The sequence below is a fragment of the Cajanus cajan genome, chromosome 8, assembly GCF_000230855.2.
Source record: "Cajanus cajan strain Asha chromosome 8, NIPB_CcT2T_4, whole genome shotgun sequence".
In the NCBI taxonomy this organism is placed as follows: domain Eukaryota; kingdom Viridiplantae; phylum Streptophyta; class Magnoliopsida; order Fabales; family Fabaceae; genus Cajanus; species Cajanus cajan.
This window is the reverse complement of record NC_138524.1, coordinates 18,940,312-18,955,566: the sequence shown is the minus strand read 5'-3', so window position 1 is coordinate 18,955,566 and position 15,255 is coordinate 18,940,312. Positions and strand designations below refer to the sequence as shown.

General features: G+C 31.8%; 1 protein-coding gene across 1 annotated transcript; it reads left to right on the top strand.

Moving 5' to 3' along the window:
• Positions 1–9,101: 9,101 nt before the first annotated feature.
• On the top strand, positions 9,102–12,249 carry LOC109817828 (uncharacterized; the record flags this gene model as incomplete). The annotated part of the gene is made up of 7 exons (XM_083061375.1): positions 9,102–9,297; positions 9,402–9,475; positions 9,565–9,656; positions 9,789–9,799; positions 10,383–10,468; positions 10,571–10,660; positions 11,121–12,249. Coding segments are annotated over 7 exons (624 nt in total), but the record flags the coding sequence as incomplete, so codon positions are not given.
• Positions 12,250–15,255: the final 3,006 nt, after the last annotated feature.

The following is a 15,255-nucleotide window of genomic DNA, read 5'->3' as shown; positions in this document are numbered from 1 at the left end:
CCGAAGGGATCGCCAAATCCGACGATGACCCTTCAACCCTGCGTTGCTTGGGCCGCGATGCCTCCGGACCAGTTGCATCAGTTCTTCTCTTCCCTTTGTCTTTTCTCTTCCGGCTCTTTGGATCGGGAAGAGCGATAACAGGGGGCGGCGGTCGGGGAGCTTCCATTACTTGAGGCTGGGGATCAATCGCGACACTGCAATGATCTTCGGCAGAGGACCCGGCCGGGGCCCTGTTCCTCATCAGCTGCCGATAAGACAAGCCCAATCCTTGTTGCGCCATCCAACCTGCAAAAATGCACCAAGTCACAAATCAACCTAACAAGCACGAGCAAAAAGAGATAAAAACAAGACATACCCTCTAGCTCGAAACGAGGCCGAGGCGACTTGGGAAGCAGCACCAGAAACCGAGACGGGATGCACCTCGGCAATCCCTTAAGAACGTTTAAAGCCGACAATTCGGCATCGGTCATCATATCCTCGGGGAAGTCATCGTACTTCCGAGGTTGACACGTCCAATAGAAGGGAAAAAGGGGCTCCCCGTCGGCATCGTAAAAATAATTTCTGCCGACTACAGGGTCTATGATCACCTTCACAAACCCTGATTTAAAGCCCTTAAAGGACGATGTAAAGGGCGTCAACAACGGTCGGTCGGGGTTCCGAATCAACGACAGCCACTTCATCATCTTATTAGACGGACGCGTACAGAAAAAATGCAAAAACAAACCTACAGTCGGCTCTACATAGTGGTATTTACATAACACCCGAAACGCTTGCATATAAGCCCACGCGTTCGGGTGCAACTGGGTCGGAGCTACGTTTAACACACGAAGGACCCCCATCTGAAAATCATCAAAAGGAAGTGACATCCCTAATTCCCGAAAGAAACACTCGTACATGTAAAAGAAATCCCCCTTATCTTCCCGCTTCGCAAGGAAAACCAGATCGAGCTCCCCAGGGCCTTCGGCTCGGCATCGTCGTAGCATGATCGGATAGGGGTCCCAACCTTCCCATCGGCCCATCGTACAAAGGCTAAGAAGGCGTATCACGGCGGCCCTCTCATGAAAACGAGAGAAATAGGCCGCCACTTCACCGTCGACCCAATCGTACCCGGGGATCTCACAGGGGGGGATTTTTGCCTATAATCCCCAGGACTCATCTCGGCATCGGGCAATTCCGACCCAGAGGAACTCCCCGATTCCCCACTACGCTCTGGTCCCGACTCACCGAGACCCCCAACCGTCTCTACTTCGGCGTTAAATGCCAAAATCTCGGCATCCGGATTTTGGGCCGATCCCCCCTCACTGGCCGAGGACCCTGACGACAATGTGACACCTTCGGTGGCCATTATCACTAAGATCAAAAATAAAACCAACCTTTTAGGAGTATTCGGCTCAGAGAAGAAAAGCTACAGAGGCGATGAAGAGAAAGTACGAAGAAAGAAGCCCCACCTCAACACCTTATATAAGTCACTCGCGGCAACCCAAGAGGCTCACAATAAATGCATCTGCACGCCAAAGGACACAACCCCAAGGCGCGAAACCCTAAGGCGGTGGTAGCATGCAACGGTCACTATCTACACGACACGACTCCCGAAAATGCACACCCCCCTATATTCTAAACCCTAAGTATCCCCGAGCCTCTTTCATGTAAAACCCCTTCGTCTTTCATCCTTGGGCTTGGGGGGGTAGTGTACTGATGGGCACCCCTTCAGTCATGCGATAGGCCGAAAGGGGTACCTAAACTAATAAAACGCCCCCTTCGGTCAGGCAATAGGCCGAAAGTCGGTCTGGCAATAGGCCGAAAAGGAGGCCCGAACCGAGGAGCCACACCAACTGGCACCCCCTCGGTCTGGCAACAGGCCGAAAGGGGGGCCCGAACCGAGGAACCACAACACCCCCTTCGGCACCGTGCCTGGCCGAACACCCCCTCGGCCTCAGGCTAGGCCGAACACTCCCTCGGTCCCTTAGGAAAGACACCCAAAGAGAAGTGATGTGAAGTTACTCAAGAACATCCCTTCGGCCCCAAGCTTGGCCGAACACTCCTTCGGTCCCAAGCTTGGCCGAACACCCCTTCGGCCCCGAGCTTGGCCGAACACCTCTTCGGCCTTATGCTTAGCCGAAAACTTAGTGAAAAGACCATGATGAATACGTGGCAAACCAAATACCTACTAGATACTAATTACCAAGCCAGATTAAGACAGGATTAAGGTTAAGTCACGTATTACCCATATCCCAAGGATGAAGGCCCACCAGGCCCAAACATGTCACTATAAATATACCGGTGATGTGACATAAATGAGGTACGTTACTATTCCCACTAACGCATTTATTGCTCCAAACCGAATACTGACTTGATCGTCGGAGTGCCTTTGCAGGTACCCTCCCCCATCACACGGAGCTAGTGTTCGGTCGGCACGGAAGATTCAGAAAGACTTAAAGGCAGCTAAGAAAGGATTAAGGAGACGAGTGTTCTTACGCAGGAACATTAATAGTATAAATCTTGAATTAACATTTCCTCACATAGGCAGTAACAATTTGTATCCTTTAATTAAGTTATTTAGTTTTCGAATTCTGATCTTGAATATGAAATAAATTATGTTTAAAATAAAATATCTATTATATGTATCCAATACTCACGGTCTTTAGTAAAAATTAGTCATTATGCGGCGAATATTTTGTACTATTATTATGATTATTTAAAAAAATTTGTAAATCTTGAAACTGCAAATTCATTAAACTTTAGATATAACTTAAACAGTTATTATTCTCAAGCATGATTTGTTTGAAGATGTTAAAAATCTTTACATTATCAGGTAATTTTTAATTAAATTAAAAGGTAATCTCTTGTAACATCTGAAAGCAGAAGTAATTTCATGTAATAATTGAAAAGGGGGACGAATGAGGTCATTCACCACAACCGCGATATGAATACCATCGATCATCACCCACACATGCGAGTTCATCATGAATCCCACGGCTTATTTCCATCCATTTTAGTAAATCTTAAATATGTTTTTAGTCTTTTAAATTTAGAATAATTTTATTTTTAGTCTTTTAAATTTAAAATTATTATTTTTAGTTCTTATAATTTAAAAAAATTTATTTTAATTTTTATATTCAAATTTTGTTAAGAAATTTATCAAATATTATTATAAAAAATTTATCTATTAGTATCTTTATTAGTGAAAATATCATATTAAATTCGGTTGATATTGCATAACTGTCTTAATTAGTCACTTTCAAATATACTATTAATAACTTAAGGGACTAAAAAAAGATTTTTGAAAATTATAAGGACTAAAAACAATAATTTTAAATTTGAAGGACCAAAAATAAATTTATCTTAAATTTGATAGACTAAAAACATATTTAAGTCTTCTAAGAAATATAATAAAAAAAAGATTTTAAATAATACATATATGATACTTCGTAACCGTGTTTTCTTTTTCATATTTGTGGAATTATTGCACCCTTTACTAAAAAACCAAATTTTGAAATCAATCATTATTTAATAACTATCATTTTTCGCATACAATAATAATGAGTAAGAGAGTTACAACTTTGATTGAATAATCATCATTTACTTTATTAAATTTTTATTTATTTCATATTATTTTTAAAATTAATATTAAGAGATATAAAATACCTCTTTTTTTCCTTAGTTATAAATCATATAATAGAAATTTTCTATGTTATATATACAATAATATGATAAATTTTTCAAATAAATAATAACATAAAAAATCATTTAATATAACAATAAAAATCTCAGATAATTTATCATTTTTTTCGCTGGTTTTATTTATCTAAATGAATTTTTTCCCCTTATGTTTATCTATTCAAACAAAGTTTAGGTATATGACAAATAAAACTAAAATCTGTTTAAAGCTCCAACTAAATTATGGGTAAGACCCTAAAAAATTATTAATTACTAATATTTTTCTTAAAAATAAAAAATGATTAATTAGTATATAGAAAATATTGAAGGTAAATTCTTCTTTTGAAAAATAACAAAATAAGTCTATTATTTTAATCTCTCTTTTAATTTGTAAGTCCCAGTCATATTAATAATTTTTTTAATTATCGATCGGTCTTGTAGTTGAGAGAGATTGGGATAAATGTATGTGGACTTAAGTTTAATGTTTATTGTCCTTGTGTAATATGTTTTACTTACAAAAAATTATTAATTTTTTTTTTGTATTATAAAGTATTTTCTTTAAAGTGACTTTATTAATTTATTATAACTTTTCTTTTAAATCTCCTGTTTCCATTTCGTTTGAAATAATTAAGTTAATTTTAAGTTATTCTCTTAATTTCTTTTTATGATTTTCCCTAATTTAATTACAAGCAGTGTTATAAAAATCAGTCTGGTCGAGGCAATGGTTTAATAATTTAAAGGTTGAATCGAAAATTTACTTGTTAAATAAATTTTTTATTAAAAAATTATATATATATATATATATATATATATATATATATATATATATATAGGTAACATTATTCAAGATAAAAATTGAAATAAATTATATTTGTATAATATATTTGTAAAACATAATATGTAATTATTGTTTAGATTAGTGGATGTTGTGTTTTATCTCCTTGTGGAGGGACAAGGCTCAAATCCTATCTAGTAGGAACCAACAAAGTGTTTGTTTTAACTTTTATTATTTATAATAAAATCTAGCCCAGTGGTATGTGTCGTATCTTAAAGTGAGATGACAAGGTTTGAGTCCTCCTCGTAACAACTTACTTGTATTTAAATCTATACTATTTTAAAAAACAAGTTTGAAAACGGGATTGGTTCACCGTTTGGTCTGCCACCGATCACCAGTTCAATCAGGTTTTAATAACTTACACATGTATGTCTCAAAAAGCAAATATATACATTTACTTTTAAATCTACCTTTTTACATAGATTGTAAACGTAATTTTACACTCTCGTATAATCTCAAGTATATTAACATTGGTTACCAAAAATATAATCACTGTTATCCTTTAACGAAGATATTTAAGTTTTAAATCCTGACCTTTAATATGAAGTAGACTATGTTGAAAAAAGAATATATATTTTGTATGTGCTCATGATTTTTGATAAAGAACTGGAATATAAAATAAATTATGTTGAGAGATAAATACTCATCTTACATATACTCATAATTTTTGACATGATTTGTTATTATTTCCGACAGTAAATATTTTATACAAATTTTATGGTAAAAAAAATCTAATCTCAAATTATTTGAATGTTAAATTTTAAAATTCAGTTTGGATCGGATTTCTCTCTCTCTTTTTTTTTTTTTTTTAATCCAAACCAAAGAAATTTCATTATGACCCGGTTGATTTTGATCGGATCATCTTATTTTAAAATGTTAAAAATTTAAAAGTTAAAATCAATGTTATATCATGTAACATGAGTAGATGCAACAACTTACCTTAAAATCTAATCCTAACAAAGTGGGGAAATAAAAGTATACAACTATAGAAATCTCTGCGGATTGTGAATTGTTGATTGAAACCCCCTTTTTATTAACAATTGATGAGTTTTTCCACATCAAATTTGTAATCTAGCCAGACTTATTAGATTTTCATTTTTTTTTTCATTCCAATTCGAACCACTGATTTGTACCGATTTAAACCTTTCGGTTTGTGAGTTGGTTTTGGATTCATTGATTTTTTTTTTGTAATTTTGTTAAATTTTTAAAATAATTACCATAAAAATCATAATAAATAGTTTATAATAACTTTAAAATCGATCTAAATTTAAAATAATCTTAAATGCATGATATACTTAAAAAATAATTGTTTTAAAACTTTATATATAACTAAAATAAATTACCTTTATCAAATGAGTGTAACTTAGTTAACAACACACTACAAGTTTATGCAAGAGGACTTGGTTCGTCTACTACAAAATACATACATAAAGAGGCATGAAGACTTGAGAGGCCTTAAGTGAGACTAAGCTGAGGATTAGTCCACAGCTGCTCCAAAGGACTGAAGCATAGAGGAATACCTTAGGATCACACCGGGTAGCCAAAGGTTCTAATTAAGATAATTACCAAGAAAAATATATTATCTTTGCTACATCTAAAATTAGAAATTGCAAACATTTTATGTTATTTTTAAGTTTCATCCAAAATTGATTTTAATGTGTAACAAATACTTATAAACATTAATATAATTACAATAAATTTTAATTTATTAGTTAATGCACTACTCCGTTCCTTGCAAGATCGAAAACAAGGCTTGAACCATACTAAAAAGAAATAATCATTCACTAATGTAATTTCTAAAACTAATTATTAAAGTGGAATAGTTTCGAAACAATTTATCACTTTGGAATAGTAAGTAGAGGGTGATGTTAATCAAATTTAACTGATCCAATCGTTAAATTATTTGATATTATACTCATGATCATATATATTAAATTTTACATGATTTAGACTTTTTGAGATATATTATTCAATAATGGATATTTATATATAATTTAAATATTATATTATATGTTAAAATAATGTAAGGTGATGAACTATTAAATAATTTTTGAATCATGTGAAATTTGATATATACGATTTTAAGTATAATATCATATAAATCAACAGTTGGATTAATTATATTTGCATTATACAAAAAATTATTAAAGATATGAGACTTGGTGTAAGTTTTTACCCATATATATATATATATATATAAAAGAGAGGGAGAGAGAAGGGATCCTCTTACTCCAAAAGTAAGTCTACTTAGACTTATTTCATTCAATAACTTATGTTCTACATTTATTTGAATGATTCAACCATTGAATTAAAAAGTTCTTAATGCATAAATCAAGTATACAAAATTTTAAAAAGTTTCAAAACTATTTGATGCTTCCTTATATAAATTCAAATTAACGTATAAAATATTTTTATGATTATCCGTCAATTTGAAATAGTGAAATGAAGTATAAAATGTTTCATTTTTTTTTAAATTATAGACTTGATCTATGTACTAAAAACTTTTAATTTAACGGTTGGATCGTTAAAATTTGATGTAGAATAGAAGTTACTGAGTGAAGTAAGTAAATTTACTCTTGGAATAAGTGAATTCCTCTTATATATATGTATATATATATATATATATATATATATATATATATATATATTTGATCTATGCATTAATAACTTTAAATTCAACTATTGAGTCGTTGAAATTTGATATAAAACATGAGTTATTGAACGGAGTAAGTCTAGATAGACTTACTCCTAGAGTAAACGGATCTCTCATATATATATATATATATATATATATATATATATATATATATATATATATATATATATAAGGAGGGGATCTGTTTACTCTATGAGTAAGTCTATCTAAACTTACTCTGTTCAATAACTCATGTTCTACATCAAATTTCAATGATCCAATCGTTGGATTTAAAGTTTTTAATGCATGGATCAAATCTACAAACTTTTAAAAATTTGAAAATCATTTGGTACTTTATTTCATTAATTCAAATTGATAGATAATCATAAAATCATTTTATACATTGATTTGAATGAATGAAACGAAGTATCAAATGACTTTCAAATTTAATCTATGAATTAAGAACTTTAAATTTAACGGTTAAATCATTGAAATTTAATATAGAATATGAGTTATTGAACGGAATAAGTTTAGGTAGACTTACTCCCAAAGTAAATAGATCCCTCATTTCTATATATATATATATATATATATATATATATATATATATATATATATATATATATATATAAGGGTCATATTAGGTCAGAATTTTTTTTATTATGAGAGATTAAAGAATTTAATATTAACCATTAGATGAAATTTAAAGACGTAGATGAAAAGTTTCTTCTAAAACCTCACAAGACCTATCTTTCAATTTTCTCGGGCTCACTCTCCATCTCCCGTGACTCTTCCTTACGTGCTTTTTTGCCACCATGTTCTTCCTATCACGCGACTACCTTCTTCTCCTCCCTCACCTGTCTTTACAAGTTGGATCAACTGTTGGTTCCTTTAATAAATCACCAAGTTAGGTACTCTAGCAAAAATTATATTGTCTCTTTCACTAAAAAAAAAATTATATTTTCTAGCAATTTTAATAAATTACAAAAAAAATAAATTATTTTAACTGTACAAAATAATTAAATTTTTGACAATTTTAAACCGTCACAATATTCTTTGCGTCATCAAGTGACTAACTGAATTAAATTATATTCTTATTCTTATCAAAAGAATTAAAAGAATAAAAATAAAGAGTTAGAACAACTTAAAATTAAAATAATAAAAGAATTAATTACTTATATACTGTTCAGTTATTTCAGCGTAAATTTTTTTTATACTAATAACTAATTTATATCTTTTAAATTATTTTATTTTATTTTTAATTTATTAAATAAACAAGTAAGATGATATTAATAAAAGATATGCGTAAATATTTTTACACATGTATAGATGATTAATTCTTAAAAGAAAGCATGCTTGGCTTCGCTTCACGCCCAACTTCTTCTGTTTCCGTCAAAAGCTCAACATAATGTTCGGGGAGCTAATTTGCAATAAAATCATTTCGCAAACTATCTAATTTAGGGTTAGTAATTTCGCAAGAACTTTTTTAAATTTTCTTTTCTCTTAGTTGTTCTTCAATCGATTGTTTCTATTTAAGGTAAGTTTTGAATTCATATCCATTTTGATTTCCTATTTTTGTTATGTATAATATTTCATCATAATTTTTTTGTTTAAAGGTTTTAGGTGAAACAAATTTTTCAGAGATTACGAATTTGAGGTAAGGGAGTGTGAGTTGTACACGCATATTGAGTGAACTTTATAAGGAAAGCATTTTGTGTGGCAGGTGTGTCTTCTCATCTTTGTTTGCACGAATCCAAGGCCAAGGAGAATAGTATGTCTTATTATGTCTCTTTCTTTTGCATCGTTAGATCTCGCCCTCCTTTCATCTTTTCAATTTCTTCTTACTCTTCTTGTTTGCTTATTTGTTTGTTTTTTTTTCTTTTTCACATTTTTAATTACTTTTTTTGGGTGGATATTTTATTCTCCCACTAGTTATTTTCCTCTCTTCTTTCTATTTCTAATCCATTAGTTTAATTTATTGGTCTGGGAAATGGATTTTTTCCCTCTTTTGTATTAAGCAGGGGACCAAGCTATGGCTCTCGGGACAAAGTTCTCCCGGCTTTAGAAGATAAATGGGCTTCAAAAATTGGGGTTAGGTTTGATAAATCAATTCCAGATGGCAATGATCTTGGTGGCCTTTGCGAAGATGATCGTGGGTTCTTTTGCTCTGGTAATTCAATGTATTTGATTGTACTTCTGTTTCTTTAGTTGCATATTATTACACTGCACTCTATAATTTTGGCACGTATAATTCATTTGTGATTTATACTGCAGCAAATCATTTACTACGAGTAGATGGCTCTGGAGTGGATGACCTTGGCAAAGTTGCAATTAATGAAATGTTTAAGGTTTGCCCCAATTCTATTATATACTTGTCCAGAAGTTGTTTCTATTCATAAAGAAATATACTTAACACCCTTCTCTGTTGTGTACATAGGTTGCATCAAATCAAAGTAAAACTGGCGCACTTGTGTTGTTCATTAAAGATATAGAGAAGGCAATGGTTGACAACTCTAAAATTTTAAAAAAGTAAATTTGAAAGCTTGCCACCGAATGTCATGGTAATTGGTTCTCACACCCAGTTGGATAATCGTAAGGAGAAGGTACTGTTTCACTAATATCATTTGTTAGCTAGCATTTGGTTATTTATATCATGATTAGAGCAAAACTTTGTATTTGTTTTTTTTGACTTTGAAGAGAATAAACTAAGTTATCTATACTACCACCTAAGTGGGAAGAAAGTAAACGACTAAATTATCAGTTTTTTAAAGAGGTCAACGATAATTTTGAGTGTTTGGTGGCTTAGAAGTTGAGGAAAGGATTCATGCAATTATGATGCATGTGGCGTATGAAATAGAATCGATTCCATTCTACCCATCTAATTAACTTTAGATATAATGACTATGATATATCTGCTGACACACACATACATAAAGCATTTTAAATTATAGATGGGATATTAATAATATACTTGTAACAATCTAAATCACATGCCTAGTTTTAATTATAAAAAATATGTACTTAGTTTACATTTGATACGGAAAAAATGGATTGACTTGTAATGTCCTACCCTATTTTGTCACTGACTTCTCAAAAATAGAGTTAAATGAATTAGTTTGATTTTTTTGGCTGAGTTGGATATCTTAATACTTGTTAATACCATTATACGCATCATAAATTGGTTTTTTTGGTTCCTTTTGGAATTAAATATCAATCTACTATAATTTGGTCCTTTGTTTAGGATAACTTGAGTAGACTGCATCATAGGAGCAAAGAAACCCACAGTCATGAAGCAACTTAATCGCCTTTTTCCAAACAAAGTGACTGTACAGTTGCCTCAGGTATCAGTGTATCATGTTATACTCATTTGATTTTGCAATTTATAATGTTGCTAATTTGCTATTTACCTATGAAATATCTATTTTGCTTCCAAACTTGTACAGGACGAGGCTTTACTTTATGACTGGAAGCAACGGTTAGATCATGACATTGAAACTATGAAAGCTCAGTCCAATGTTGTCAACATTCGCTCAGTGAGTCTTGCAAAATCTCTTGATCATATTCAATGCTTAATCTTGCTGTACTTCTTGTCTATGGTTTTAGTTTTGTGTTTGTTCTTGGATGAGATTAGTTATTGTGTGCCTTTGGAGCATGTGACCTCACATGCAGAAATTTCCCCACTGGGTTTAACAAATTGTCTTTTTGAAAGTTGTTTATGTGGACAAACCGCTTTACTGTTTCTTGGTCAAAGCTGCCCATCCTTGGCTTCCATATCATTTGTTGTTTGGTTCATATCCATAGTTCCTTTGCTTGTTACTTCTATCATAGATACATAAATGTTCCATTTAAACATTAAAAGAATCACTTATGCACATTTTTTTGACAATATGCTCCATTCTGGCATGTCTCTGTCTTGACTTTGGTATATTAAATATTATAATTTATATTTGTTTTGCATGTCAAACATTTGATGAAATTCTTCGAATGATTCAGGTTCTCAACAAAATTGGATTGGTTTGCCCTGAACTTCTGTATTTAAAACAAAATCATCATTACTCTGGAGCTTAGAACCAACATCAAGTATATCTGATTTGGGTGCAATATATAAGCTGCTTTTATAGCAAATAGTTCTTTAATGAAGAGAAAGAAAGTAAAGGCTTGACTGTCATGTTTTAAACTACCAAATTATTTTCATTAGCAAATTGTCTCATATCAGCCAGTCAAAGTAAGTAAGTACCAAATGATGCATGTCTTCATTTTTCATCTCACTGCTAAATATCTTCAAATTTTTATTTTTTGAACATGAAATGATGTTATTTAAGGTTATAGTGAGTTGTGACCGTTATTCCTTTGAGATTTGGTGATGGAATCATACTTGGGAATGCAAGAAGTGACACACTCAAAGACCCAAGAGGAGTTGGCTAGACATGAAGGTTTGGGCCAATCAGGGCCCAATGGGCCTGATGGGCCTAAGAAGGCCCAAGTTGAACTTTTCATGGGCCATATTTTATTATAGCTATTTTCATATGTTTTGTATACGTCATGTTAGTATAGGTATCATATATTTTAGTCTTGTATTTTGGACCACATAGAGTAGCATTTTAGGTTTTAGGCTTGTTGGGCCTAGTTTTGGGCTTCATGGGCCTTTGGGCTTTTGGTACCCAATATTGGGCTCATTTTCATTCTTGTAATTTTTCCTTTCCATTGTAATTGTTGGACCAATGTATTTAGGTCATTAGAATAGGAAAATACAAGGAATACTAAAGTAGGCTAATTAGGTTAAACTAGGTTTAATTTGGAAGCCATTTAAGTTACATTTGAGTCACATGTTTTGCACCATTGGTGGCCTGAACATGTGACACTCAAGTTAACCCTAAATGACTCTCAAATCAGACCTAGATGCACATTAGATACCTAAAATTTCAGAGTAACATATGGGAGCCAAAATTTGAATTCAAATTTCAAATTTGAATTCAAATTTTGGGTGCCACATGTCACCTTTGAGTTAGGCGCCCAAAATGTGCAAAACCGGTTGCTACTTAAGCTATTTCTTCACCTATTGTATTCACTTTGAATCATATATGAAATTTGTGAGCCATAGTGCCGAGTTTCTCTCTTCAAAGTCTCTAAGAGTTCACCTCAAAACCCTAGGAATTTCACCTTATTCCTTCTCTTTGAAGTGAGCTCTCCATTGATGCTTGAGCTTGGATGCTTCCATCCAAGGCTAGACTTAATTCCATCTGTGTTCCTCCACCATTCAAGAGCCATTCCATTCGGTGTTATCTCCTTTGAAGAAGATCCGTGCCTAGGAGGAGTTTAGGAGGAGTTCAACCTTCACCTCTCCTATTTCCTTCTATCATTTGGTTCCTCTAAAAATCAATGGTTAGGATTGTGATAAAATACAAACATGTGTATAACAACCTATGAAGTTGTTGAAATCTCAACTATTTTTTATTCAGTAGACAAATTGAACAAAAGTGAAGCTAAAGCTGTGTGATTTGGTCATGCATTTAGGGATAGTTTAGTTATCAAAGGGTATCTATCCAACCCTTCTTATTGCTTACTCTTATATATAGCTAACTGAAAACTGAATTTATTGGATTTTGTTATTTATAAGAGTTGCAAACTTAGGTGTCCCAAACTTGGGTGTGGAAGCAACTAGTGATGTAACGTCTTCTGGTCCAGTTATATTGGCAAATCTCCAAACACTACAAGAAAATGACGATTTTGCGACAGTTATATGGCCTATATTGCGACGGTTAGAACTGTCGCAAAGACACCATTGCGACGGTTCACCAATTGTCGCAGAAATGTCCGCCACGAGTGAATTTTGCGACGATTACTGGAATCGTTGCACAAACCGTCGCAAAATTGGAATTGCGACCCTTAAAGCACCTGACACACTAACTACCTCTAATCTATGATGAATAAACCATTTTAATTAGAACACTAATCTAGTCTCTAAATCAATCACTAAATATTTATTTTTTATTTTATTATATTTTATAGACGTCTCAAATTCGGTCGCTATTCTTCTCAAGGATTCTATTTCACAATACTTCACTTTTTAGCATGTTTTGTCTTTACTTACACAATTTTCGGGAAACTTCCCAGAAGGTCACCCAACCTTATATTTCTTCAAGTCAAGCACCCTTAACTGTGAAGTTCTGATGAGATAAGCTATTGAGAAGCAGATACATGTTGTTAGTATAAGTAGTACAAATTAATTCATTTAAGTCATTCTCAACTATACAATCGCATACTTATACTATCTTTGGATTTCTCTTATTTCAGTGTATCCGAACCGTTATAAATATATAATAATTATATTACTAATAATAATTAATTATATTTAATTAATCTTTATTTATATATATACTTACTTTTATAATTAACAATATACTTATTTCTGTTTAAAATTAATATTATGATACAATTTGAATTATTTATTATAAATTTAAAAGTTTAAATAATAATTTATATATTTTAAAATGAGAAAGGTTATAATAACATCGGTGTAACTTTTACTAAGTATTGCACCGTTTAATAATTTTATATTAAATGTGAATTTTGTAAATCTAACTGTTGGATTGAAAGTTCATATCACTTTATATGTTTATATTAAATTTTGTTAAAATTGAACAAATTGAAGGTAATCAAAGTGTTCATATTTTAATATATTTTGAAATGCATATATTACGTCAATTTTGTTTTACAAGAATGAAGTATCAAATCATCTTAAATTAATATAAAATTTTGTCTATATGATCTAAGAGTAAAAAACTTTCAATCTAACAGTTGAATTTATAAAATTCACATTTAATATAAAATTATTGAACAGTGTTTCTTAGTCTCTTTGTTTGATGATGGAGTCCTCTAATTTTTCTTTTTGTTTTGGAACTAGCTTTATTATTTTGTATCCATTTGGAACATTGCATTTTCAAAAACTCACCACTGACTTGACTTCATTGTAAAGTTTGCAATTGTTTCAATTATATATAACAGATTGAGTGTTGTTGAGGGAAAACTAGACCTTACATAACATAGACACCACGTTCTTCCACAAAATGCATTTTAATGTTACTTGTTTTACAGTTTCTAAGGGTTTAAAACCGCTAGAAATGTTGAATCAAGCAAAATTTAGATGAATTTTGTAGTGGTCTTAAACTATCAGAAACTGTAAAACAATTAAACATTAAACTGCCACAAAGTGATTGAATTTTCTGACATCCAAAATCAGCGTTTACAAAATATACGTCGCAAGCTATTTTTGGCAACTGTCAAAATAACCTCCACAAATTACACATTTTTTTGTAGTGTTTCTCTCACTCTCACTCCTCCTTCTTTCTCTCTCCAAAATAACCATGGCATTCCTCTGTTACTCGTGAATCATGTCAATAATTCTAATATATTACAAAATTTATTTGGTTATTAGTGCTCCTAATCAGTGGTGTGTTCTTTTCTATTTTGAATTTCAGTTCTGATAGTCTTGTAGAAAATTCATTGTTTACCTTATAAGAAACCTAACATTTTGTGAATGGTTGGAAACCCATTGTTTAACTTCTATGAAAATTTATTTTGTTTATATAGCAAGAATCAGTATAAAACAATGATAATTGAGAATTTTTAGAATTTATAATATTGTAAATTACATGAAATTACTCCACAATAAAATTGATATTTGTTATATGATCTAATAGATTCAGATACAATTTTTTATACTAATATAATCATTGTACATATACCAGGTCATTGTTATGAAAGATAAGCAAAACTTTCTACTCATGCCACTTAAAAAATGATATATTAAAGTGACTATGTTTGAGTTGACGTGATCGCGTTAAAGTATAATATTGCATCTTACAACTCAAATACGTATACATTCAGTAAGCTCCGTGATGATAACCATGTAGAAGAAGAAAACAAGATAACTTTGCATACCAATGACGACTTGCTTGCTTAAGCCCATACAAAGAACGTTTCAAGAGACACACTTGATCACGTTTAGCTGAGAGACTTGGAGGTACATGCATGAAAACCTGTTCATGAAGCTCTCTATGCAAAAATGCGTTATTCACGTCGAGTTGTTTGAGGTACCAATTATTTATGGATGCCAAAGCTAGCAACA